Source organism: Drosophila hydei, unplaced genomic scaffold, assembly GCF_003285905.1.
Source record: "Drosophila hydei strain 15085-1641.00,03,60 unplaced genomic scaffold, DhydRS2 tig00000237-arrow-arrow-pilon, whole genome shotgun sequence".
Taxonomy (NCBI): Eukaryota; Metazoa; Arthropoda; class Insecta; order Diptera; family Drosophilidae; genus Drosophila; species Drosophila hydei.
Genome location: NW_022045691.1, coordinates 344,773 through 366,642, shown reverse-complemented (window position 1 = coordinate 366,642; position 21,870 = coordinate 344,773). Strand labels below are relative to the sequence as shown.

Genomic DNA, 21,870 nt, shown 5'->3' with positions numbered 1-21,870 from the left:
TTTATATATGTTTAAATATCTTATTTATATTTGATATAGTTTAATAAATTATTTTGAAATTTGTTATATTTTAATTAAAATACTTATACCATATTATATTGAAGCATTGCTGCGTCTGCGTGACACGTCGTTGTAACGTTTACATACACATCACTAGTGCAAAGCTTTTCAGTTTTATTTACTTTTTTTGGCATTTATCGCTTATACTTTGGCAATCTTTAGTCAGTTTCAGTTGGCGAGCGCAAGCGGCCGGACGACAGTATCGCGGCTAAGGTGACAAAAACCCAAGAGAAAAACAAGTTTTGCGTAAAATTTACAATACTTTATTCATAAATCGTTAACAAAAATAAAACAAATATGAGCGGGTAAGCGACATTTTTTTGTTATTTGTCATTAGTTACGCAGTAATTAAATTATTTTTGGTTTTTCAATATTATTATTGCTTTCTCAATACAGGAAAGCTGATATTGCACTCATTGGCCTCGCTGTCATGGGTCAAAATCTTATATTGAATATGGACGAGAAGGGCTTTGTGGTCTGTGCGTTCAATCGTACCGTATCAAAGGTGCAAGACTTTCTAAACAATGAGGCCAAAGGCACCAAAGTGATCGGTGCCGAGTCATTGAAGGACATGGTCGACAAGCTGAAAACGCCACGCAAAGTCATGTTGCTGGTCAAGGGTAAGTTGATGTTAGTGCTGTTTTTGTTGTAACATTGTGGAGTGAATGGCGTGAAGTGATCGTTAGGTGTGTGCGTGTGTGCATATGTGTGTGTGGAAGTCAAAGCAAAGTCATGCACACTAAAAATTGCATAGCGTGCTTTACAAGCAGCAACAGCTAAAGTCAGCGGGAGAGCGTCTGCCTCAGGCTCCCCCACTCTCGCTTCTATTCTCTTAGAGAGCGCACATTATATGTATTTGTTTTTGTTTACCATTGCCATATGCACGCTATCGATAATTAGTTCTTATTTTGATATATATCGCTTAAGCTCAATACACAGCTTAATGGCTGAATGGCAAACAATGCAATTTATGACAGCCCACGCATTGTTGATATGCTGCCGTCTTCATGGGCCGTGACATTCATTAGGTCGTACACATTGGCAAACGTAATTCAGCAGGTGCTTGGCACTTGGGTCAAGATCAATGCTTGCGATAAGCGCTGCCGTCAAGCGGTCAAAAAAAGTTACCATTATCTCGTCAACGCGCAGAAAGTGACGACTTTGGGCTGACCTTACTTCAAGGTCAATTTTATGCACTGCTGTTACAACTAGAGGTGAACACTTGAAGACCTTAGAGAATTGAAAAATAACCAAATTAAATCACGTTTCGCTAAGATAAATTAGATATTTAGCGTGTCTTATATTTTTTAAAATTGAAATCTAAAGAAAAAATACTGTGTAATAATTTTTACTTTCAATATTTTCATATGTAACTTGAATACAATGCACAAGCCCTAATCGGTGCATGTCCCACCACTAGATTAACTTTACAATGTGGCCTTACACGCATATTGCACGATCAACACGCGGTCATCTCTAAGATTGACTTTCTAAACAACAACAAAAATCACAGCTTATATTACTTTATTTGGCAGCTGGCAGTGCTGTGGATGATTTTATTGGACAACTTGTGCCGCTGCTGTCGCCGGGCGACGTCATCATTGATGGCGGCAACTCTGAATATCAGGATACAACGCGACGCTGCGAACAACTGGAAAAGGTTGGCCTGCTTTATGTCGGCTCCGGCGTGAGTGGCGGCGAGGAGGGCGCACGAAATGGACCATCTCTAATGCCAGGCGGTCATGCGGCCGCCTGGCCACTGATCAAGCCCATTTTCCAGGCTATTTGCGCCAAGGCCGATGGCGAACCCTGCTGCGAGTGGGTGGGCGATGCGGGCGCCGGCCACTTTGTGAAGATGGTGCACAACGGTATCGAATATGGCGACATGCAGCTCATCTGCGAGGCATACCACATTATGAAAAAGCTGGGGCTAACGTCGCCTCAAATGTCCGAGGTGTTTGGCGAATGGAACAGCACCGAACTGGACTCCTTCCTCATCGAGATAACTAGGGATATATTGAATTTTAAGGATAGCAAGGGATATCTGCTGGATCGCATACGTGACACAGCTGGCCAGAAGGGCACGGGCAAGTGGACAGCGATAGCGGCGCTGCAATATGGTGTGCCCGTCACACTTATCGGCGAGGCTGTCTTCTCGCGCTGTTTGTCCGCTCTGAAGGACGAGCGCGTCATTGCCAGCGGCGTATTGACAGGACCCAACTGCAAGCCCTGCGTGTCTGATCTAAAGAAATACCTGAATGGCATCAAATATGCGCTCTACTGCTCGAAGATCGTCAGCTATGCCCAAGGCTTTATGCTGATGCGCGAGGCAGCTAAGGAGAATAACTGGAGCCTAAATTATGGCGGCATCGCCCTGATGTGGCGCGGCGGCTGCATCATACGCAGCGTCTTTCTGGGCAACATTAAGGATGCGTACACACGCCAACCAACGCTCTCCAATCTGCTGCTCGACGATTTCTTCAAACGCGCCATTCAACATGGCCAGAACTCGTGGCGCGAGGTGGTGGCCAATGCCTTCCTTTGGGGCATACCTGTGCCAGCTCTATCAACGGCCTTGAGCTTCTATGATGGCTATCGCACGGCGAGTTTGCCGGCAAATCTATTGCAGGCGCAACGCGACTATTTTGGCGCTCACACGTACGAGCTGGTGGACAGGGAGGGGGAGTTCCATCATACCAATTGGACGGGCACGGGCGGCAATGTCTCGGCCAGCACCTATCAGGCATAGAGGGGATACCAACTACATTCCAAGTTTACAGTTTTTGTATTGTCTAGTAACAATAGGCTAGCCTCTTAGTCTATTTCTACTCTATTTTCTTTTTTCTCGCTTTTTTTTGAGTACTTTAAGTCAGTACTTAATTATACACTATTTAATTAGTTTCATTGTAATTAATATATTATTAAACTGGTGTGTTTTTCTAAAATCTCCAGCGGTTTGATTTCTTTTGGCGGCAACTAATCTGAGCATAACAAAATAAAAATAAAAAAAAACAATATCCAACTTTTAACGAGTCTTCCGCTTTGCTATTGTCCAGCTGCCTTATGCCGTGGTATGTGTGTGTGTGTTTGTGATAGCGATGATAAATCCTCAGTCGTCTGATGGACGCAATGTCTTTTTTTGTTCGATAACCAGTTTTTCGGCTGTGTAAAGATGGCCGATAATTACCTGCAAGTACAAGAATGGATGCTTAAGTTAAGGAATTCTGTATTCACATTGCTATCTTTGGCAATTCTGACGTTAAATGTGACGTGCATAATGCGATAACAACTGGGCAATTGGGCATGTCACACAACAAATTGATGTGTATGTGTGCGTGTTTAAGTGTTTGCATGTATGCACATGGTGGTACAGCTGATTTGCCAATTTAATGACCCGGCACAAACTCACCTGTCGTCGAATCAATTCCAAACTTTGTTTGGCATTAGCTACTTGTCGATCGATTTCTTTAAAATCATTTATCATCTTATTGGCTCGAAATGTGTCACGTATTTTCCGAACTGCATACATTCTATACAAGAGAAAATATACATATTTCTTACAATTGGGATGTTATGTTATGCTATTTCACAATTCACAGGCACCTGAAGTTGTAGGAAGGCAGCTTCTCGGACTCACGCAATAAATTCCGATATAATGTAATGGCCTGGCGACGTGTCGACATCTTTGCACTCGTTATGTATGGGATAGCAAACAAAATATATTATATTATATTGACTTTAATTGATAATAATCGTGTTGATTATTTTGGTTAAACCGTATAATTTGGTGATGCTAACAAATAAAAAGTAAAACAACAACTATATCGATTATTGTCCAAAGGAACGAGCTACTTATTAAATCACAGGCATCGGCACGAAAATCCTATCGATATACAATATTCATCGCAAATATGGCGACTCTCAGTACAACACTGCCTTGCTCATCCCTAATCAGCTACAACCAAACGAGCATTTTTGTACGCGTTTTTTTTTCATCAAGTATTTTCGTTGCTCTTAAATTAAAATAATAAAATGGATGTGCGTCCAAATCAAACTATTTATATAAACAATCTAAATGAAAAGATTAAAAAGGAGGAGCTTAAGAAGTCGCTCTATGCCATTTTCTCACAATTCGGCCAAATACTCGATATTGTGGCGTTGAAAACATTAAAAATGCGAGGACAGGCATTCGTCATATTTAAGGAAATTGGCAGTGCCTCGAACGCGCTGCGTACAATGCAGGGCTTTCCGTTTTACGACAAGCCCATGCGCATTGCCTATTCCAAATCCGATTCGGATATTGTGGCTAAATTAAAGGGCACCTACAAAGAGCGACCAAAGAAGGTGAAGCCGCCAAAGCCGGTGCCGGGCGTCGAGGAGAAAAAGTTTGTATCAACTATTCGCATAGCACTCATATTGCACATTATTGATTACCATACTTCATTTCGTCTGTCAATATTAATAGGGACAAGAAAAAGAAGCAGAGCAGTGCCGAAAATTCAAATCCAAATACACAAACAGAGCAGCCACCAAATCAAATCCTATTCCTCACCAACCTGCCGGAGGAGACAAACGAAATGATGCTCTCAATGCTGTTCAATCAATTCCCCGGCTTCAAGGAGGTGCGCCTGGTGCCCAACCGTCACGACATCGCCTTTGTGGAGTTTACCACCGAGCTGCAGAGCAACGCAGCCAAAGAAGCGCTTCAGGGCTTCAAAATCACTCCCACGCACGCTATGAAAATCACGTTTGCCAAAAAGTAAACTCAGCACAATTTCCCTTTATATATAAAAAAATATATATATATATATATATATGTATATATAATTGTAGGAAAGTCGGGCTATTTTTTTTTTATCAATTAAATGCCTCTAATTTAAAATATATATGTATACTTAGCATAAATAAAATACACTGAACGATAAGCGTGACTAGCTTTAAAGTTGGCAACAAGTCAAGTTTAATGGTGATTTACAATTTAGAGGGTATATGTTACGTTACAGTAAACCGTTGTAGTAGCTCGCATGCATGTGTGTAGCCTAGTGCACTGCAATGTAGTGTAGTGTAATGTTTGTTGTTCGGTGTAGTGTTGTGTTTATGTTGTTCGGTGTAGTTTTGTGTTTATGTTGTTCGGTGTAGTGTAGTGTAGTGTAGATTTTCTGTCGATCAGCGTAGTGTAGTGTTTCTGTTCAGTGTAGTGTTTCTGTTGTTCAGTGTAGTGTAGTGTTTATGTTGTGCAGTGCAGTGTAGTGTTTATGTTGTGCAGTATACGTTTTTTTCTTCTCTTTAAAGTGTACTGGCATTACAATCTATTTGCATGAGAGTAGTTAGTATAAATATGTATGCTTTTATTTTGTTGTGCTTCAATATCCGTGAGACTTCGCTAATTCTCTAAGATGCCCTCCTTGTCCATGGCACTTTGAACACGAGATGGTAGATCGTGTGCCCCTTCGACATCCTCGCTGAGATCACAAACGGTGCTGCCGCTGGCAGCACTTTCCGAGGACATGCTGAGCTGCTGTTGCAAATGATGGTCCTCGTCGAATGGTTCGTCGGCATCGCCCACAAATTTCTCCATTGATTTCGCCAGCTTCTCCGAGTTGCCACCGACAAATACCTCCAGCACCTCGCCGCTCTTGATGAACACAAATGTGGGCATGCTGGTTATGTTATACTCAATGGTTATCTCCTCGTTGTCATCGACATTCACTTTCAGCACGACGGCTCGCTCGGCATACTGTGCGGCCAGCTCCTCCAGTTTGGGTGCAATTATTTTGCACGGACCGCACCAATTGGCGCAGAAGTCGATGACGATCAGTTTGTCGCCGGCATTGGACAGTTGCTGCTCGAAGTCCTCTTTGCTCTGTATGACGTGCACCATGACTGAAAATTGTTATTTTTTTGTTTTTTTTTTTATATTTTTACTTAAATTTCGAATATTACTTGACAACAATCTGTGTATGCGTACACAAATGTATAGAATCTTTTTATTTTTTGCCTTACAGCTAGACAGACATCTAAAATGAAATTGGAAGGAAGGAAACCTTGACGCCCAGTCAAGTGTTAGCAACTCGCAAAAACATTTCATTGGATTGGCAGCTAAGTTTTTAACGTTCAAATAGCTGTGAACGGCAACGGTGCGTGGTAATCGGTTATCGTCAATCTTCAATCGATAATAGCAGAAATTCTGTGCGAACACTGGCATCGCTTTACTGCTGGATAAGTACCGTTTGCTCCCTTGCATGTGTGTGCTTCACAAAAGAGCGCGAAAGATTTGCATGTACATACACTTAGCTTTCCAGGCAAGGGCTTAAAAAATGGCTGCGCTGCATTTGGTGTTTAGTGTTTCACTTCTGCTCGCCAGATCAAGTCAAATTTTTCTCTATCGAGTTTCTACTTTATTCAATTTTTTGTTCGCAAAATGTCCTCCATTCGCAGCATGAATGAATTCTACAAGCGCCTCGACGCGTCAGACCATAAGTTGATTGTACTTGACTTTTATGCTACTTGGTGCGGCCCGTGCAAGGATATGGACAGCGTAGTTAAATCGCTGGCCCATAAATATGGCAGCCGGGTGGACATAATAAAAATTGATGTAGATCGATTTGACGACCTTATGGAAATGTACAATGTGCGCAGTATGCCAACATTTGTGTTCATCAAGAACAATCGCAAGATGAGCCGCATCATTGGCGCTGATGAGCATAAACTAAAGCAGACGGTTTACAAGCTCTGCGCTTTATGATGAGTGACAGAGAGAGAGAGAGAGAGAAGTGAACGACGCAGGCGTCGCCATTTTATCAATAAACATAGAGCTAAGCAAACTTTTTATTATATGTATGTATGTAAGATGTAACTTTGTAATACGTAATTGTAATTGTCGGCCATTTTGTGCGCCTTTGCATGCTCGAACATAACCTCTAACCTCTCTACAAACTTGATATAATTTTAATGCAATAATTTTTAAGGTTAGACACGATCAAATGTAATAAAAATAAGCTAAAATGTGATTTAGTCGTAAACAAAAAAGAACATTGAAACTTTCTCATGATCTTAACGCAGCAGGCAATTGCCAGCAGATTTTGGTTATTTTTTTTTTTTTTTTTTCGATTTTCCAGATTTGAACATCCGTCAGGGAGGCATTAAATAAAAATCATTTTCGTCACAGCAACATTCAACAAACAAACTTTTTTTTTTAGGTAGCGTACAAAATTTTCAAGTGCAACAAAAAGCGGAAAAAAATATCTCCTCGTCCTAATTGTCGCGATATATACACACAGACACGTACATACATACACATATATCCACACACAGACATATATATATACATAGATCCACTACACTCACTTTGGTAATCCAAAATTTTTGCGTTGTTGATCCCATTTCGTGGCAGATTAGGCCAGTAGAGAGTACAGAGAAGGGAGAAGAGAAGGATGTCATATCAAATCAAGCGCACGCCCTACTTCCGGCGCATGTTCAACAATAGCCGGCGCAACGGGCAACTGCAGCGGCTGCGCGAAGAGTACGAGCGCATCCAGGAGTTCAATGATCGCACCATTGAGCTGAAGATGCGACAGGTGCGCTTGAAGCGACTGTTTCGCGAGATCGATGATATTAATGATTCGCCGAGCACATCGACGGGGCAGCACCGCAGGCATGCGACAATGGTGCCGCTGACGCAGGAGGCGATGCAGGCACAGCAGCGACGCGAACGTCTCGATGCGCTGGAGCGTGCCCGCGAGCTGGGTCAAGAGATATCGCGACGCAATGCCCAATTGACCGAGAGCGGCGCCGGTTACTATTTGCGCAGCGAACTACGGCTGACGGCAAAAATGCGCGCAGCGGACGATGCACGGCGCGAGGCGCAGGAGCGACGACAGCGCGCCGCGCGGCGCATCAGCTATGGCAATGCCCAATCCCGTTCGAATATCGAACGGATCGTGCAGCGGCAACAGCGGCGGCTCGTTACAAACGACTCGCCGACGACATCGATAATGGTCGATGCCCACCATCAGATGACACAGCTGCCGGTGCAGCCGTCATCCAGCCAGAGTCAATTGCATCCTGATCTCGTGAAGCGGGCCATGCTGCAGCAGCGTCTGCAATATGGCAATTCGCGCTCCACCAACAATATGATGCGCAGTCAGTTGGCAGCGGCGCAACGTGTGATGGGCTGCCTATCGGCCACGGATACGGTGACCGACGATTTGGAGCAGCTGGAACTGCAGCAGGAGCAGCAGCAGCAGCAAGAGCATGAGCAGCAGGAGCAGCAGCAGCAGGAGCAGCAGCAGGAGCGGCAGCAGCAGCAGACGCAGCAAATTGATCAATATCAATTGCAGCAGCAGCAGCAGATGCAACAAAATTTATATGTGCAACAGCTGCAGCATGAGAAACATCAGCAGCGCCACCAACATCACCACCACCACCATCAGCAGCAGCAGCAGCAGCAGCAGCACACATTGAAGCAGACATTGAGCAACATTCAACTCACGTCCAGTTCCAGCGGCTGCAATCAGAAGACCAACAACAACGTTAGCAATCACTTAATGAACATCAAAGACAGCAATAGGAACGACAACAACAGCAACAACCTTATCATAAACAACAACAACAACAACAACAACGTTAACACCAACAGCAGCAACAGCAACTACAAACGCATGAACAGCATCAACTCTGAGCTAGAGATGCACACGGCTATGTTGCCGCCAACGGAACTAGAGTTTGTGCAACTATTGCCACAGCACGGCGACAACAACAACAGCAACAGCAACGACAACAGCTGCAACTGCAACTGCGAGGGCAACAGCAATGACAATCACAATCGTAATCGCAACAGCAATAACTATGATGATGTGCCAACAACAAGCCAGCATGCGCACAGATCTAGATCTGTGGATGCTGCGCCGACTGTTGCCGCCTATCAACTGCCGTTGGCCGATAACGAGGCGTCCGCGGATCGAGCGGCGCAACGCTGGCATCGCATCTCACTGATGGTGCCCTGGATTAAGGTGTTGCACGAGCGTCCGCTGATTGCGCCCAGCCAGCAGGCAACGGTGCTGCCGCCGCACAACCTTACTATTGCCGTTAGCAATGAACTGGGCAGCAACAATAATAACAATAACAATAATAATGACAATGACAATAGAAATCAAACTTATAACAGCAATAATACTAGCTCAGCATTGGCACTTGCCGACAATAGTAATTTCCAAAGTGTCTGTGGACCATCATTAATGCAAGAGGACTTAATGCAGATCATGGAGCTGGACGATGATGGACATGTGCCCACGATGCATGTCATGCATCCGACATTCAATCAGTAGGAAATCCTCAGTACGTCCTGTCCTTAAGAAAAACAACGAACTAATTTATATAAATGAAATAATCCCAAATAATATCATCGGCAAGTTCCGACAATTTCGTGGATTGACAGAGTAAGTGCATGCCCAACAATTCGACCATGAATTCATTCCATCTCTAATTGAGGTTTCTGTCACTCATTCCCATCTTTAATGGCAGCTGTTGTCATTTATTCCATCTTCTGTCACTTTTTCTATCTCGAATTTAAGCTTTCAAATCAATTCCATCTCTAGTTGAAGCTTCTGTCCTTTAATTGATGTTTCTCTCACTTGTTCCATCTCTATTTAAGTTTTTCAATCTATTCCATCTCTAATTGATGTTTCACTTGCTCCATTAAATTGAAGCCAAATTAGCCGACTTACAAATACCCTGTAGCAAGCAAATTTGATTTAATTTAGTATATTTCAGACATTTCATTGAATGGAAGTGGATGGATCGTAGCCCCATAGACTAATGGGATAATTGGGCGATAAACGAGTTTTTTTGTACGGCCCACTAAAGATATTAATATATATATATATATATATATGCTAAATGCTAAACTGCATTTTCTTTGCAGGCACATGCAGCTCCCGTTCTACACAAAACTACGAGATGCCTTATGGGCTCCGCGGATACAATGGTTATCTATGGATGTATATGTGTATATATATATATTTATGCTTACGGTGTTTTGTAATTATATATATATATATATATGTATGCATACTTTTTTTGTTGTCGCCAACTGGAGAAAGTCATTGCGCTCTCGACGCGCAACATGCAACGTCTACGCCCTGAAAAAGAAAAGCGCATCTACGAACTATCGACGACAAAATGCAGAAAATTGTTTGCAACATAATTCGGAATACTCGTATGGTATATATATCTAGACTATATATACATGTATTTATATATATATACATATATATATATATATGGTCTCTATATATATATAGATCCATTTGCTTTCATTTGTATTAGTAAAGAATTTCATATTTATTTGTAAAATAAATTAAAAGTCGAAAGGAAAACTCGAATCAAAACCAACGTATGTCAATAAATAAATTCTTTGATTTTTATTGCTCATCAATTTTGGAATATATATTATTGTTTGTACTGCAAAGAATATATTTACTATATATGATAGGGTCACATATACTGGCTTTGCAAATGTATACAGCATGACAATTTATCAGCTGAGAAACTTATTCCAAGAGCTATTTATAATTTTTGAAACTCTTAAATCAAGTCTTGAAGAGAACTTGGCTTTTTTAGAGCTTATCCGAATTATAAAAGTTGTATGTTATCTAAATACATTTGGTATGTACCCGGAGGTAGCCTGATAGCTTCATGTAGTTAGGCTGCTCGCTGTTGCTGTTGCAATGGCTTCGGCTTTGGTTGTTCCTGTTTTATTTTGGCGTTAGCTTCTTGGGTTACCTTTTGCCAAGCCAGCTCTTCGGGCTGGAATTTGAGTAGCCAATCGGCCAGGGCCTGCTGGAGATCATGTCTAAGTGGATTTGCCATTTGCGGCAGCTTAAACTGCTGAAAGAATGTTGGCATATAGATGATATTATCGAACAGTTTCTCAAACTCATCCGTCGCTTGGAACACCTGAGTCTCCAGCATGTCAAAGCTGCCAAATAACAGAGTTTTTCTTAATGCAATTCATAAGGGTATAAAGCAAGGCGACGTACGTGGGAAGACGCTCGCGCAAATAACGCAAACGGCGACCGCAATTGGCAGCGCGCTGCTCGGAGCTATAATTCTGACTGCGTCCAGCCAGTTTGGCCTCGATCAATAAGTCACTAATGGTCGTTGTATCGCAGCTAAAGATATTTATGAATAAGATGCGCTCATCCTGGTCGATATCCTTGATGGCGGCATGCAGCTTTTGTCCCTGCACCAGCTGTCGAAACTTCCATGTCGCATTTGCCGGCCAGTGCAGATCGAGCGGATAGACATCAGTTAGAGTGCCGCGCATCAACAGCGCCGGCTGTTCGGCAAAACGACTATGCAGAAAATACAAGTCTTTGGCTTGCACCTCCACACTCTTGCCATAGTCCAGTAGATAGATTTCCACGCGCTGATCCTGCGACTGCGGTTCGCTGACGATGCGTGCACGTCGCCAGTTCAACTTGTAGAGAACAGCGCAAATATAGCCGGCCTTCATAAAGTAATTGGACAGCTGCCACTTGGTACAGCGATTTGAGTCATAAAATTTTCTGAACATTGAAAAGGGCAAATGCATATTAGTTAAAAGAAGCAGCAGAAGATGAATCTGAGTCAACAGACTGCTGATTGAACTGGTTTCAATCCTTACGTTAGCTGAGCACCCAGTGCATCCAGTAAATTGGTATCGTAATCGCCGTCAACAACATGGAACCAGAATTGAAACGGACTGTAGATCTGCAATATATAAGGGACTAGGATTCAAATTTTAAGCCCAGACTTGGCTAGAAGAATGCCTTAGTTGATGTTGCCATTATAATAATAGTTACATTGATACCTTAACCAAACAGTCATTCCCGTGTTCGCACTCACCTCGGTTACAAATACCTTCAGCGTGTCGCCTACCTTAAAGCTATTTGATATCTGAATGTGGGGCAATTTAGAGCCGAGGGCCATGGCTTCATCAGGTCTGTCCACGCGGTGGACTTCGTCTGACTTGAAAATGTAGGTGAAAAGAGTTTTGGTTATTACGTTCTTGAGTTGGCTAACCATGGCATACCAGCGCAAATTCTGGCACTGCCGCGCGCGCTTCTATAAGTTGTGTAAAGTTATTCATTTGGCGCTCAGCGCTCCGGTCTTCATAGTTTTTTGTATCTGGCTGTTGTCCTTTCTGCTCTTTGTTTGTTTTGTCGATACGAAATGGATTTGCGCTGTCTACCACTGGTTCGGGCTCTTCTTCTACATCACTGTCATCTTGCTCCAGCTCCGGTCTACGTTCACCCACATCCATCATTATCGGTATCAAGGTGTGGCTCTCTATAGTGCTCAGCCATGTCTCTAGATGATTGTATGTATTAGTAGTTGTCAGTGGCAGCAGCTCTATATGTCTGCTCTCCTCTTCCTCGTCGCTACTATCTGTGGATGTTGTCTGACTACTGTCCAGGAGTTTCGAATCAATGTCTTCTTCAGAATTTGTACTCATATCCATATCCTGAGATTTCTTTATGAATGACTTTCGGGAGAATTTCAGCTGGCGAGCCAATGCAGCAGCACTAATAAGCTGATGGTCTGGGATCTGTAATATATATATTTATATTTATTTATGTAATATATTTATTTATATTTAAGTATTCTATTATTATGAGAGAAAATAAAAAAAATAGGTTATGTTTCAAATTCCAGAATGTAAAGAAAAAACGCAACCGTTGGGTTTGCTTCTCATGTCTTTGGGTAAATTTATTATTACAACTCAGATCAGTGCATAATATTAACGGGACATATATATAAATGTATTACTTACCACAATATCACACGCATCCATTTTAGAAACCTCATTAGTTAGAACAGTTTTTAATTTTTTTTGCTTTACTTCATAATTCGAATCTTTTTGAATGTCGTCTGCTGCAATAGCATCCGTTTCTGCATCGTTATCCGTTTTAGAATTCATAACTAAGTCTCGTTATTCTGCTTTCTCGGCTGACAAAGGCGCGCAAACACAAAGAACACAAAAATAACTGTAAATGTCATAGCTTTAACTCAACCAAGTGTGGCAGCACGATAAGTTTCAGTTGCCATTTACCGGATGGCAACACTGGGGTTAAAACAAAAACTAAATTAAGCTAATGCAAATTTTTATTTGTATATACACTTATATATATATATATATATATATATATATATATATAAGTGTATATATATATATAGTATACATGTGCATGTGCATACTTTGCAAATCAAATATTTAAATGTACTATTATTAACTGACTTAAATTGTGATCGCTCGTCACTTATCGATTTTAAAGTAATATTATTGTAACTGTGTATCGTAATCGAAACTATCGTGATATTTTGAAAGTGACATAGAGCTGAGCTATTTTTGCTCATCACTAAGGTGGACATTTGTTTACGGCACGTGTTGGTGGCAAAAACATAGTTTTAAAAAAATATATTACCAAAATGGATAGTGAGGCGGATGACTATGACCCCACCGACTCTGAGCAGGAGTACGATGAGGATGAGCGCGAGATATTGAATGATTTGCGTAAAGAGCGAAAGAAGAAAGCAGACAAACTAAAAAATCAGAAACTGGATGTTCTATCATTCAGCGATAGCGACGATGATGATGAGGATGAGGACGTTGTGGGCAACCTGATGCGCGACAGCGACATTGAAGGTGCCGAGGATGATGATGGCGATCTGCCGGATACCATGGACTGGGGCACTAATAAGAAAGCCTACTATAATACCGATTTCGTGGATCCCGATTACAGCAGCTACACGGCCCAGGAGGAGGACATGGCAAAGGCAGAGGAGGAAGAAGCCAAAAAGATACAATTACGTTTAGTCAAGCAATTAACGGAAGCGGATTTCAAGCTAGATGACATGACGGTGCCGGCCGATGATCAGAATAAAGACGTCGCCGTAAAGAGTATTACGGTGACCAGAGATCTTAAAGGCCTAACGGAACGCGAGCGTCTACAATTACTGCAAAAGGACTCACCTGAATTCGTTGGCCTCACCCAAGACTTTCAGCAACATCTAAGCGAAGTGCAACAGCTGACGGCGCCAGTTCTGAACTATGTGCGCAATCATCAGGTGCCCATGGTGCCGGCCCTGCAGTTCGCCTTGCTCTATCAGAATGTCCTGCTTACCCACTGCTCAAATGTATCATTCTACCTGCTGCTGAAGGCCAAACGCAGCAGCATCAAATACCATCCGGTGGTTAAGCGACTGGTGCAGCTCAAGCAGCTGCGCGAACAGTTAGCTCCACGCTATGAGGAGTACATACGACCGCAGTTAGAGGCGCTCCTAGAGCGTATACAGGATGGGGACGCATTCACCGTGCTGGATGCAGAACAGCGCAAGGCCAAGCTGCAAATGCTCAACAAATACAATGGCACAGGAGCAACAAGGGCCAGCGAATACAAGGAACCAAATGACGAGGACAATGCCGATGCTGATAATGATGATGAAGAAGATGATGAAGATGATGATGACCTTGACGAGGAAGAGCAGCTGCTGGAGAAGGCGCTTGAGGATGAGAATGAGCGACGCGGCATTACCTATCAAATGGCCAAGAACAAGGGCTTGACGCCGGCTCGCAAAAAGGAGCTGCGTAATCCGCGTGTCAAGCATCGCGGTAAATATCGTAAGGCGCTCATCCGTCGCAAGGGAGCTGTGCGCACCGTACGCAAGGAAACCAAAAGATACGGCGGCGAAATATCTGGCATTAAGGCCACCGTTACCAAGAGTGTCAAATTCAAAACGTAATCCTCATATACCGTTAGGCTATGTAAGCGCACCCCCTCCAAAACCTATTAAAATCTTGTTCCCAAATCAAAAACCTTTTGCTTTGCTCATCAAATTTATTCAATTAGTTCACAAGGTCGCCTGTTGCATTACATAACATGGATATACAAATATATATATTTATATATTTGTGTGTATATACATATATATTTGTAGTTACATATATTTAAGTCTAGTTGCCAAATTGCTTTGCTAAAATTACAAATTTGTTTTCCTTTTATTGATAACAACAAATATGTATTTGGAAACAACGCGCGCTGCTGCTTCGCTGATGATGGTTTTGTGTGGCTGTTTTTCAGGTGTTTTGTTTTTGGGATTTTCAGGAATCGACTTAGAGATAACTTAGAATACAATTAAAAACATCAATTGCTTATGTTAAGCTTAAATATTAAAGAGCTTGCGAAAGTCATCGTTGCTCTTTGGCACAGTCGCCGTTGCCGATGACTGTTCCGGTTCGTTGGCTGTCTCATTGCCATTGCCATTGCCATTATCATTGCCATTGGCACTGTTGCTGTTGCCATTGGCCGCATCGTTTGTACTGCTGACGGCTGCATCATCATCCAACTCGAGTTTCTTGCGTCGCTTCACCTCATTTAGGACCAACCTTGTGGGTATCAGTGATGTTTGAATGCGACGTTTTTCTGGCTTCTTTTTATCACCGGCGGCTGCTGCTACTGTTGCTGCTCCCGAGGATGTAGAAGGCCCTGTGGCAAGTTTAGGTGGCGGATTTGAAATAGCAACCTCAATCTAAAAAAATATTGATTATATTTTTGTTTTCTTTTCCTTTTTTTAAGATAAATGCTAGGTCTTACCTTTTGGCCGCCAATCTCGATACCATCGCCGCCGATGACCGCTTTTTGTGCATCCTCCGCCTTTTCGAACTCAATGTACGCAATGCCCTTGAACCTTTGATTGCTACTAGAATGTAATTGGATATATTTAGCATATTGAAGTTCATAAGTCCTGTCGCCACTTACGGTCTGTAGACCAAGCGCACATCCTTGATGGTGCCAAAGCTTTCGAATGCATCAGTTAGATCATCTTTGGTACAATTGGCATAAAGATTTTTTATGAATATCTTGTTCTCTTCCATATTCGCTGTGTGTGTGTGAGAGAGAGAGAGAGAGAGAGAGAGAGATAGCCTTAAATGTTGACCGATCTTAGTCTTTAGTTAAAAACTTACGTGAATACTTGAAATTGGATTCCTTTGTTTCTTTAGCTGGTGGCTCTGATGGCATTATTTTCTTGGCAGCCGGCAACTGTTTGCGGGACGATTTGATGGGAGGCTTCTTCTCTGGCTTTTGGTATGATTGTATTCGCCTATTATTTCCCTGCCTCCAAGCTGATTGTTGCCTATAGGGGTCCACATGCTGCTGCTGTTCCACGTATGCCTCGCAGTACTTTTGACATTCGGCAATCGATTCATAGTTGCCAAAGCAGCGCTCGTTACGTCGATAGAGTTCCACTATGACATGCACATCCGGCGTCATAGAGAGCGCCTCCAAAGCCTGCCGCAGCACAATGGACACCTTGTGCCCCTTGTTATATTCGATCTCCATTTGGGCATAGGAGAGCCACAGATGGCTCCTGACGCTGCTGCCCGGATAATCTATAAGCATATGATATTAATGTAATTCTTATACAAAAAGTTGTTTTATCCATTTGCCACTCACTGAATATCTCACACCAGATGGCAGCTCCATTCTCGGGATTGTTTAGCTTTGCGTACTCCACCTGAGCCCACAGCTGGAGCACTTCGTAGCTGGTGTCTGCCAGGTCGCCGTAGAGTTCAGATAAGCGATCCCACACCTCACGAAAGGCATCGCGCAGCTGATTAACCTGTCGAGCATTCGATTTAAGTCAAATTTCATATCTATATATATATATTATTCTGTTGATAAGCACCTGCTCCTCGTTGTGGACTTCGGTGTGACGCACGCGATAGGCCAGGTAGTCCAGCTGGAGTTCAACATTCATTTCCATATACGGCTCGATGCGTTGAAGCTGCCGCTTAATCTCCGAATCGACTTGCTCCGGGCTCAGTTTGTTTTGTTCCATCAACTCCAGATACTTGTGATTGAGCGCAATTGTTGGCCTTGTCTGGAGCACACGGTTAATCAGCTCCAAGGGCTTGCACTTTAAATAGCCATCGCACACTGCAGTGTGAGCCATGGCTTCACCTTCCGGCTCCATTGGCTTCTCCATATAGGCTATGTAGTCCAGCCACAAGCGACTATCAGTGGGATATTTGGCGAGGCAACGCTCGTAAATCAATTTGGCCAAGGAGCATTTCAGATTTGTGCTAAGTGACAAGGTCTCAGCCCTCAGTAAATAGCTTTCCTGCAGCCAGGACGAGTTCTCTGCATTGGATTTCAACTTCTGTTTGAACTCATCAATCAAATCTGCAATAGCCTCCAACTTATCCTTGTCGCAACTCCATGTCACGCAATTCGTGCTCATTGTCTGCTCAACCTTCTCAATTTCGTCTTTTTCATTAACGCCGCTGAGCAATTTACGTACTTCCTCAATGAAATCAATACGTTCCAAGCCATAATCTGCCAGAATTTTGGACCACATCGACAGGTGATCCACGAGTGGCTGTTCCATTAAGCTTTTGACAACAAATTCAGCCAGTTGGTCATCTGATTAACATAGAGTAAAGCAGAAGGTCGTTTATTTAACCAACTACCACACATCTCCGACTTACCATAGAAGCTGGTTAGCGCCGTACTGCATTTTGTTTGAAAGACCACCCACTCCGCCGGCGTTTGTGTGACCACCTTCAGAGTCTTGAGATAGCGAAGCCATATGTGCGGCGGTACGATTGTGTATTCCTGGAACTCATTGATAGCCACTTCGATCTTTTCAAACACATTCAACTTGCTGCAAGGGAGAGCAAAGTTAAGCTGAGGCTAGGCAATATGAGATGAATGAAAACTCACAAGGCCGTGGTACACAAATCCATATAATGTTTATATCTCTTATTTGGTATGGCTAATATGGCTGAAAATTCATCGGCCAGCTTTTGATCATCGTGCGAATCGGTGCTGTCTACCAGCGAGCTCAAGATACTCACATCACTGTCCGAATCGGACGGTGCATCACAGCCGCTATTATCCTCGATGCTCGAATCTGAGCTTATTTCGATTGGCTGCTCGTTCACGATGTTGTCGCCAGCTGAAGCTTTCTGCTGAAAATGAATTGAGCAATTGTTTCCAATGTTGACAGCTGCAATGTTGATCGACATATACTTACATCAGCTCCGCTGGACATTTTATTTTTAATATATATTTATTTTGTCCAAATCAAAGTGAAGATATGTTTTATTTGTTTCAGCTTTTAGTGCAAGTCCAAATTTCTTGTTGTATTTAACGTGACGCCAACTAGAGATGTGTTACGGACTGTGGCTGACATATGAAAAATGACCTTCTATCGATATTGTAAGCTGCCGCAGCTTCGAAAGCTGTCTTAAGATTAAAATGAATGGTAAGTCATCCAATTTAAAATCCAAATAATTTAATATTAAGTCACATATACAACTGCCATATAGCATAATTGTAGCAGATACTAGTGCTTTGATATTTGTTGTGTTTTCATTTTGGCTGGTTGGCAACACGCATAGAAGTATCGAAAGATCGTGCCTAAATGTCTGTTATCGATGTGTGATCTGTTTGCAGCCCTGACTTTGGGTTTGTGATTCCCGCCAAAACTAAGATTGCATTCGGCGTGTGACGGAAATTGCGCTTGCGAATCGTTTTGTTATTCATTGTTAAAATATTGTTTGAAAATGGCACACGACGCGGAGCAATACATAAAAGATATACAGCGCGAGTATGTGGACTTCCTCGACGACGAAGAGGATCAGGGCATCTATGCCGGTCATGTTAAAGACATGATTGCAGAAAAAAGCAAACGTCTGGTCGTCAATATCAACGATTTGAAGCGTAAGAATCAACAGCGGGCATTGGGACTACTAAACAACGCATCCGACGAGCAGCTGGCATTTGGGCGGGCACTCAAAGAATATGTCTCAACTGTGGATCCCAGCTATGCCAAACAGCACGAAGACTTCTTTGTTGGCTTCGAGGGCTGCTTTGGCAACCGTCATGTTACGCCTCGCTCCCTCACCTCCATTTACTTGGGCAATCTGGTTTGCGTGGAGGGCATTGTCACCAAGGTCTCTCTCATACATCCAAAGGTTGTGCGCAGCGTTCACTACTGTCCGGCCACGCGTAAAGTGCTCGAGCGTAAATATACAGATCTCACCTCGTTCGAGGCGGTGCCATCGAGCGCTGTCTACCCCACCAAGGACGATGATGGCAATCTGCTGGAAACCGAATTCGGCCTGTCCGTCTATAAGGATCATCAAACGTTAACCATACAGGAGATGCCAGAAAAGGCGCCGGCTGGCCAACTGCCGCGCTCTGTTGACATTGTCTGTGATGATGATTTGGTTGATCGTTGCAAGCCCGGTGATCGGGTCCAGATCGTTGGCAACTATCGCTGCCTGCCGGGCAAACATGGCGGCTACACCTCGGGCACCTTTCGCACCGTTCTGCTGGCCAACAACATATCGCTGCTGAGCAAGGAGAGTAATCTGGACATCTCCCGCGAGGACATTATGCTCTGCAAGAAGCTGGCCAAGAACAATGACATCTTCGAGTTGCTTAGCAAGAGTCTAGCGCCCTCCATACACGGTCACACGTTTGTCAAGCAGGCCATTCTGTGCCTGCTGCTCGGCGGCGTTGAGAAGGTCCTGCCAAATGGCACACGATTGCGTGGCGACATCAATGTTCTGCTCATTGGTGATCCTTCGGTGGCCAAGTCGCAGCTGTTACGCTATGTGCTGAATACGGCACCGCGTGCCATACCAACAACCGGACGTGGCTCGAGCGGCGTGGGCTTGACGGCAGCGGTGACCACGGATCAGGAGACGGGCGAGAGACGTCTGGAAGCTGGCGCTATGGTGCTCGCCGATCGTGGAGTGGTTTGCATCGACGAGTTTGACAAGATGAGCGACATCGATCGCACAGCCATACACGAGGTGATGGAACAGGGTCGCGTTACCATCTCAAAGGCCGGCATTCATGCTTCTCTGAATGCGCGCTGCTCGGTGCTGGCGGCCGCTAACCCGGTCTATGGACGCGTAAGTATACTGTCCATAGCCAGTTAAAGGTACATCCAACCAGACTCATGCAAATCTTCTTTCAGTATGATCAATATAAAACGCCAATGGAGAACATTGGATTGCAGGATTCGTTGCTCTCGCGTTTCGATTTGCTGTTCGTCATGCTGGATGTTATTGACAGCGATGTGGATCAGATGATTTCAGATCACGTTGTCCGCATGCATCGCTATCGCAATCCGAAGGAGGCCGACGGCGAACCGCTCACCATGGGCAGCTCCTATGCTGATTCGCTGGCCTTCGTCTCCAATTCGGAGCAGGTAAGATCGGCAACATCCACGTAGTCAGTCGAATGCCATTTGATATAATCGCATCTTGCAGAAGAAGGAGACGGAGCTGTATGAGAAATATGATGCACTGTTGCATGGCAAATCACGGAAGCGTCATGAGAAGATATTGTCCGTGGAATTTATGCGCAAATACATTCACATTGCCAAGTGCATGAAGCCGAAGCTGACGGAGCAGGCTTGCGAAGCGATTGCCAATGAATATTCACGTCTGCGCTCCCAGGAGGCTGTCGAATCGGACGTGGCACGCACACAGCCGATAACGGCACGTACGCTGGAAACATTGATCCGTTTGTCGACGGCGCATGCGCGCGCTCGCATGTCCAAGACGGTGACAATCGATGATGCGCATGCGGCCATAGAGCTGGTGCAGTACGCCTATTTCAAGAAGGTGCTGGAGAAGGATCGCGGCAGCAAGCGTCGTCGCAATGGCAACGGCTCCTCGGACGAGGAGGAGGAGGACGAGGATGGAGCAAATGCAACGACGCGTTCGCCCTCGCGTCGCTCCAAACGCACGCGCACCGAACCGGATCCAACTGTCGACAGTGACGAAGAGATTGAAACGCCACAGCCAGATGCTGGCGATTTGACGCGTCGCGAAACGCGTCGCTCCTTGCCGTCACGCCAGCACAGTGTAGCCGCTGACACAAACTCTGCTAGCCAGATCAGCTCGGAGCCTACAACCGCCACGCCCACAGTAACTGCCAGCATCAGCGATGAACGTCTGGGCGTGTTCAAGAACGGACTGCAGCGTCTGTTCCGCGAGGCACGCGAACAGAGTCTCCCACTGCAACGCATCACAAAGGCGATCAATGAGAACAATGCGGAACCCTTCACGGCCGGCGAAGTGGATGCAGCCATGCATCGGATGACCGAGGACAATCAGATAATGCTCGCCGACGACATTGTCTTTCTTATCTAATACTGAACAATATCTTTACATACATACATATATATATATATATCGAATCTAATCCCATTTCCAACCATCATTTGGCTCGTTCTCCTTTCCAGTACGTACAAATTCTTTATGTGTAGCGATTAAGTCTTTTACATCCTTTTTCATCCTTTTTTTTGTGTGTTCATTTCATATTCATAATAAAAAGTTGGCACTCTTATTATCAAATGCATACAATCAATTGCCTTTAATAACTATTTTCACATTTTTGTATTCTGGCGATGTCTGTCTGATAAGATCTTACTATCTAATTGGGCACGTGGGCTTCAGCTGTCTGCTGGCCGGTTCCGCTATACGCAAAGCGAATTTCGAACTGGCAGCGGCGAGATTCTAATACGCCCAATTCCAATTGGACCTGTTGAGATCTCAGCAACTGAACGAAATGCAAAATATTTGATTTTGAATGAAATTGTTGAGCGAATTGAAAAACTGGAATGTTATAATTCATATTTAATAATACTTCACAAGCATATTTATCTGTATATTGGACATTAATATCAATTATTTATTTTACATTAATAGGAATAATTTGCGAACATGAGATAATGTGACTAAAT

The 21,870-nt window shown here is 43.7% G+C and overlaps 10 protein-coding genes across 12 annotated transcripts; 6 read left to right on the top strand and 4 right to left on the bottom strand.

The window, feature by feature from the left end:
- The first annotated feature begins 211 nt into the window (after positions 1-211).
- Positions 212-3,075, top strand: LOC111593506 (6-phosphogluconate dehydrogenase, decarboxylating). Its single transcript, XM_023306291.2, has 3 exons — positions 212-365; positions 457-680; positions 1,596-3,075. The coding sequence occupies exons 1-3, from the start codon at positions 358-360 to the stop codon at positions 2,807-2,809; spliced, it is 1,446 nt and encodes a 481-aa protein (XP_023162059.1). The 5' UTR covers positions 212-357; the 3' UTR covers positions 2,810-3,075.
- A 73-nt stretch (positions 3,076-3,148) lies between these two features.
- On the bottom strand, positions 3,149-3,893 carry LOC111593507 (protein bcn92). The gene is made up of 3 exons (XM_023306292.2): positions 3,664-3,893; positions 3,470-3,590; positions 3,149-3,247 (listed from the first exon to the last, which is right to left on the bottom strand). Exons 1-3 carry the CDS (start codon positions 3,741-3,743, stop codon positions 3,170-3,172), a joined length of 279 nt encoding a protein of 92 aa, XP_023162060.1. The 5' UTR covers positions 3,744-3,893; the 3' UTR covers positions 3,149-3,169.
- A 97-nt stretch (positions 3,894-3,990) lies between these two features.
- Positions 3,991-4,834, top strand: LOC111593476 (U1 small nuclear ribonucleoprotein A). Its single transcript, XM_023306238.2, has 2 exons — positions 3,991-4,445; positions 4,526-4,834. The coding sequence occupies exons 1-2, from the start codon at positions 4,093-4,095 to the stop codon at positions 4,821-4,823; spliced, it is 651 nt and encodes a 216-aa protein (XP_023162006.1). The 5' UTR covers positions 3,991-4,092; the 3' UTR covers positions 4,824-4,834.
- A 518-nt stretch (positions 4,835-5,352) lies between these two features.
- On the bottom strand, positions 5,353-6,094 carry LOC111593485 (thioredoxin-2). Its single transcript, XM_023306246.2, has 2 exons — positions 6,004-6,094; positions 5,353-5,943 (listed from the first exon to the last, which is right to left on the bottom strand). The coding sequence occupies exon 2, from the start codon at positions 5,939-5,941 to the stop codon at positions 5,444-5,446; it is 498 nt and encodes a 165-aa protein (XP_023162014.1). The 5' UTR covers positions 5,942-5,943; positions 6,004-6,094; the 3' UTR covers positions 5,353-5,443.
- Positions 6,095-6,397: 303 nt separating this feature from the next.
- On the top strand, positions 6,398-6,938 carry LOC111593486 (thioredoxin-1). Its single transcript, XM_023306248.2, has one exon. The coding sequence runs from the start codon at positions 6,482-6,484 to the stop codon at positions 6,803-6,805; it is 324 nt and encodes a 107-aa protein (XP_023162016.1). The 5' UTR covers positions 6,398-6,481; the 3' UTR covers positions 6,806-6,938.
- A 77-nt stretch (positions 6,939-7,015) lies between these two features.
- On the top strand, positions 7,016-9,386 carry LOC111593395 (transcription factor SPT20 homolog). The gene is made up of 3 exons (XM_030223571.1): positions 7,016-8,338; positions 8,945-9,146; positions 9,318-9,386. Exons 1-3 carry the CDS (start codon positions 7,494-7,496, stop codon positions 9,384-9,386), a joined length of 1,116 nt encoding a protein of 371 aa, XP_030079431.1. The 5' UTR covers positions 7,016-7,493.
- Positions 9,387-10,528: 1,142 nt separating this feature from the next.
- Positions 10,529-13,097, bottom strand: LOC111593517. The gene is made up of 6 exons (XM_023306306.2): positions 12,875-13,097; positions 12,134-12,649; positions 11,947-12,069; positions 11,726-11,811; positions 11,100-11,627; positions 10,529-11,038 (listed from the first exon to the last, which is right to left on the bottom strand). The coding sequence occupies exons 1-6, from the start codon at positions 13,019-13,021 to the stop codon at positions 10,762-10,764; spliced, it is 1,677 nt and encodes a 558-aa protein (XP_023162074.2). The 5' UTR covers positions 13,022-13,097; the 3' UTR covers positions 10,529-10,761.
- A 334-nt stretch (positions 13,098-13,431) lies between these two features.
- Positions 13,432-14,916, top strand: LOC111593518 (something about silencing protein 10). Its single transcript, XM_023306307.2, has one exon. The coding sequence runs from the start codon at positions 13,531-13,533 to the stop codon at positions 14,842-14,844; it is 1,314 nt and encodes a 437-aa protein (XP_023162075.2). The 5' UTR covers positions 13,432-13,530; the 3' UTR covers positions 14,845-14,916.
- Positions 14,917-14,932: 16 nt separating this feature from the next.
- Positions 14,933-18,281, bottom strand: LOC111593516 (RNA-binding protein 4F). Of its 3 annotated transcripts, none has more exons than XM_023306305.2 (9): positions 18,139-18,281; positions 17,826-18,073; positions 17,591-17,766; positions 16,789-17,525; positions 16,557-16,722; positions 16,067-16,492; positions 15,861-15,981; positions 15,696-15,798; positions 14,933-15,630 (listed from the first exon to the last, which is right to left on the bottom strand). In XM_023306305.2, exons 1-9 carry the CDS (start codon positions 18,154-18,156, stop codon positions 15,265-15,267), a joined length of 2,361 nt encoding a protein of 786 aa, XP_023162073.2. In that variant the 5' UTR covers positions 18,157-18,281; the 3' UTR covers positions 14,933-15,264. The 3 variants fall into 3 exon arrangements, with proteins under 3 accessions (XP_023162073.2, XP_023162071.2, XP_023162072.2); XM_023306303.2 differs by having other exon boundaries at positions 15,696-15,801; positions 18,139-18,280; XM_023306304.2 differs by having other exon boundaries at positions 15,696-15,801; positions 17,826-18,070; positions 18,139-18,280.
- Positions 18,282-18,298: 17 nt separating this feature from the next.
- LOC111593515 (DNA replication licensing factor Mcm3) lies at positions 18,299-21,401 on the top strand. The gene is made up of 4 exons (XM_023306302.2): positions 18,299-18,369; positions 18,434-20,029; positions 20,095-20,328; positions 20,390-21,401. Exons 2-4 carry the CDS (start codon positions 18,671-18,673, stop codon positions 21,275-21,277), a joined length of 2,481 nt encoding a protein of 826 aa, XP_023162070.1. The 5' UTR covers positions 18,299-18,369; positions 18,434-18,670; the 3' UTR covers positions 21,278-21,401.
- The last annotated feature ends 469 nt before the right edge of the window (positions 21,402-21,870 follow it).